At 53.0% G+C, this 3,550-nt stretch overlaps 2 protein-coding genes across 2 annotated transcripts in view; one reads left to right on the top strand and one right to left on the bottom strand.

Annotated features, from left to right (window-relative positions):
• Positions 1 to 30: 30 nt before the first annotated feature.
• H310_05297 (hypothetical protein) lies at positions 31 to 1,246 on the bottom strand (the record flags this gene model as incomplete). The annotated part of the gene is made up of 3 exons (XM_008869974.1): positions 31 to 82; positions 130 to 594; positions 648 to 1,246. The coding sequence occupies 3 exons, from the start codon at positions 1,244 to 1,246 to the stop codon at positions 31 to 33; spliced, it is 1,116 nt and encodes a 371-aa protein (XP_008868196.1).
• An 805-nt stretch (positions 1,247 to 2,051) lies between these two features.
• H310_05296 (hypothetical protein) overlaps positions 2,052 to 3,550 on the top strand; it is a gene marked incomplete at both ends in the record, with an annotated part of 3,771 nt that continues 2,272 nt past the window's right edge. Inside the window, one exon of the mRNA XM_008869973.1 lies at positions 2,052 to 3,498. Within this exon, the coding sequence (XP_008868195.1) occupies positions 2,052 to 3,498 (1,447 nt within the window). The remainder of the gene's footprint in view (positions 3,499 to 3,550) is intronic.

Raw genomic sequence — 3,550 nt, 5'->3', positions numbered from 1 at the left:
GTTTCCTTCAACGGTCCCGCCGTCACCGGTTCACGCTCGTCCATGAGGAGGAATTCTTCCAGCCGTCCAAAACTCACTTGGGCTTCCGCGATCGAGTTGATCACGAATGGAAGCATGTACAGAGGGTACCGCAAAATGTTGAGGAGGGCGAGTGAAGTCAAGGCAGTCCCGACGTCCAACTTGTGGCCCATGTAAATGTACCCAAAGAACGATGCGATGGTCACAAGAGTCGGTACGCCGTTGAATACCATCGTCGCCGCCCCCCGTGCAAATACGTACGCTCGCAGTTTGTTGAGTTCGTTGGAGCGAAGCTGCATCACGCGGGTCGCAAACGACGTCTCCCATGCCTGCAGCTTGAGCACTTTGATGCCACTGAGAACTTCGTACACAGCCTTGACTCGGCCGTCTTTGACGGTCATGAGGGCTCGTTGGAGGCGCTGCATCGCCGTAGACACGGTAGTTGTCGCGGGAACGAGCAATAGCATGATGGCGAACGCGGCAAAGTATGCGACGCCCAGCTGCAAGTAGAGCAAATAAGAGGTCACGAGCATTTGGTACAGGGCAACCAGATTGCATGGAGAGAACCCGTAAGCTCTTGCAGACGCTGAGCATCAATGCTCATGAGGTTGGTAATCTCGCCCATCGACTTTTTCGCGCGAGAAGATGCGGCCAGGACAAGCGATTTGTCGTACACGGCGGTCACGATGGCTGATCGAACGCGCAGGCCAGTTTCAGAGCACAGAAAGGAGTACTGCCGCAACGAAAACGATTGGATGACCCCAGCAAGCAAGATCGCGAGGACGTAATAGAGCCCGATGGTCACGTCTGCTAACCGATCGCTCAGGAATGCGATCATGAGCTTGATCATCAAGGGGCCAACAAACTGCGACGAGTCTGTGATGAGTCGGAGGAATCCAGCCACGATGAATGGCCCGCCAAACGACCGGGCCAGGGCGAGCCACAGTCGTGGCTTGGGCTTGGCTACCTCAATGGCCCAGTTCTTCTGGAACGCCGCCGAGATGTACTGTGCACGGTTGTTGGGATTGAGCTGATACAAATCGTCAAACTCGAGGGGACGACTATACCCAAGATCCATAAGAGGCGTGAGCCACGAGAACATGGCGCTGCTCAAGAACCCGCCTATTTGAGATGGGCTCTTGCCCTCCATGCCATGGCTCGCACTCGCTTTATCGAGAAGTGGACGGGATGCCGCCGTGTCCTCCATGGCCTTGTCATGCAACGTCATGACTGTGAGTGCATGTCAGCCATTTGAAAAGGTCCAGACTTCGAACTTCGGTTGCAGGCGTAGTACGAGCCCCAAGATGTTTGTTTATTTGGCACTAGTAGTTCGTCCAACTAACTCATTTACTAGTAGGACAGATGTCAATGGTTATTCAGCACACTACAAGCTGTAAGCATTGCAACGTCCTGCAAAACGAGGATCCAAGCTCGCCAACGTTTTAACTGAACTCCTTCCACGCAACGCTGCGGTGCGACATTGTTTAGGATTTCGAGCCTTGGTTAGCAAGTTGACATCCATGCACTTCAGAGTACTATTTGTTTAACTTTTTGCGACATTACTACGTGGAGGTCTACCTACTCCTAGTTATCTCAGGGCTAGTGCTCGCCACGTGCAGTCGAAACTCCTACCAACGCCTCGTGATTGTCTAGTCCACTGGCATTTCTTCACAGCGTGTCTAGTTTGCTCAATGCACTCGACGAAATATGTCTCCACCATCCAACAGCACCCACACTCACGCCTTGACGCCCCAACCCAAGCACCTCAAAGTGTGGGTGATGTCGAACCTAAAAGCCGTTCTATCGTGGCCATTTAAGTACGCATACCGTGTAAGTAATCACCCACACAATCGTTCATATGAAATAAAGTATGGTCGGTGTGGTTGTTCCGACCCTTCGATAAAGTACTTGCGCCAAATCCGAAGTTCGAAGGACAGACCAATCCATGGAAGATGGGAATGTTCGACTGGTTTTCGACCAGTTATATCCACACCTTTTTTATTCCACTTCGAAATTTGCCAGGAAACCGAGACATGGCGGCGGCCAAGATCGTGTACAAGAAGGAGGAGCGCCTACCCCTTCTTGGCAAGGAAGCGACCGACCATGGCTTGGGAGATAAGAGTCCGTCGGAACTGGGCGGATGCATGAGTAACGTTTTCTTCTCGTGGTTGACCCCGCTCTTGGATCTCGGGAACAAGCGTCCGTTGGAATTTGACGACCTCTACCAGTTGAACGCGGACGACCGGGCCGCGCAAATCTCGGCGACGTTCAAGAAGTACTGGGAGATTGAACTCACGAAATCGAACCCGCGACTCTGGTGGGCGTTGGCGCGGTCGTTCGGCGCCCAATTTGTCTTTGCTGGAGTCCTCAAGCTACTCCATGATTCGTTGCAGTTTGTCGGCCCCATGGTGATCAAGTATATCATTGCATTCCTCAGCGACCCGACCGCCGAATTGAACACGGGGTTGTGGTACGCGGCTGCGATCTTCGTGTCTGGGGTTGTGCAATCATTCTCGTTGCGTCAGTACTTTTTTCTGTGTTTCGAAACGGGACTGCGGTTCCGTTCGGCCATTGTCACTGCCGTGTACCAAAAGTCACTCGTCCTTGCCGCGTCTGCTCGTGCCAAGAAGTCGACGGGCGAAATCACCAACCTCATGAGCGTCGATGCCCAGCGTTTGCAAGAAATCACCAACTACCTGCATGCAATTTGGTATGCCTTGTTCCAGATTGGCATCTCCTCCTACTTGCTGTACTTGCAATTGGGCGTGTCGTTCCTTGCCGGTGTCATCGTGATGCTCCTCATCATTCCGGCGACGGCTGCTATTTCACAGTACATGCGAACGCTGCAGCGTGCACTGATGACAGTCAAGGACGAGCGCGTCAAGGTCGTGTACGAAGTGCTCAGCGGCATCAAAGTCATCAAGCTCCAAGCGTGGGAAAACTCGTTCACGAACCGCGTGATGCAGTTCCGCAGCAACGAGTTGGAACGACTCCGCACTTACATTTACGCGCGCGCGGCGTCGAGCATGGTGTTTAACGGCGTGCCGTCGCTCGTCACAGTCACGTCGTTCTTTGCTTACGTTTACATGGGCAACTCGTTGGACGTCGGGACGGCCTTGACTTCGCTAGCGCTTTTCAACATCTTGCGCTTTCCATTGTTCATGTTACCCAACGTGATCAACTCGCTCGTCGAAGCTCAAGTCAGTTTTAAGCGTTTGGAAGAGTTCTTCACCATGGAAGAGCGCGAGCCTGTGACTGCAGGTCCGTTGAAAGTGACGTCGATCTCGCTCCAACACGCGGACTTCGAATGGGATTCGGCGCAGGAAACTGACGCTGATGAAAACTGTCAAATTGAACCCATTTTGCACGACATCAACATTGTGATCAAAGATGGCACTTTGTGTGCGGTCGTTGGAGCCGTCGGGTCGGGGAAGAGCACTCTGTTGTCTGGCATTCTGGGCGATGCTCGTTGTGCCAGAGGTATGCCGATGATAAGGTTTAGAAATATCATACTGACGTGGCGTGTCCAGGC

This window comes from Aphanomyces invadans (genome assembly GCF_000520115.1).
Source record: "Aphanomyces invadans strain NJM9701 unplaced genomic scaffold supercont1.9, whole genome shotgun sequence".
Taxonomy (NCBI): Eukaryota; Oomycota; class Saprolegniomycetes; order Saprolegniales; family Verrucalvaceae; genus Aphanomyces; species Aphanomyces invadans.
This window is presented reverse-complemented; position numbering and strand designations above follow the sequence as displayed.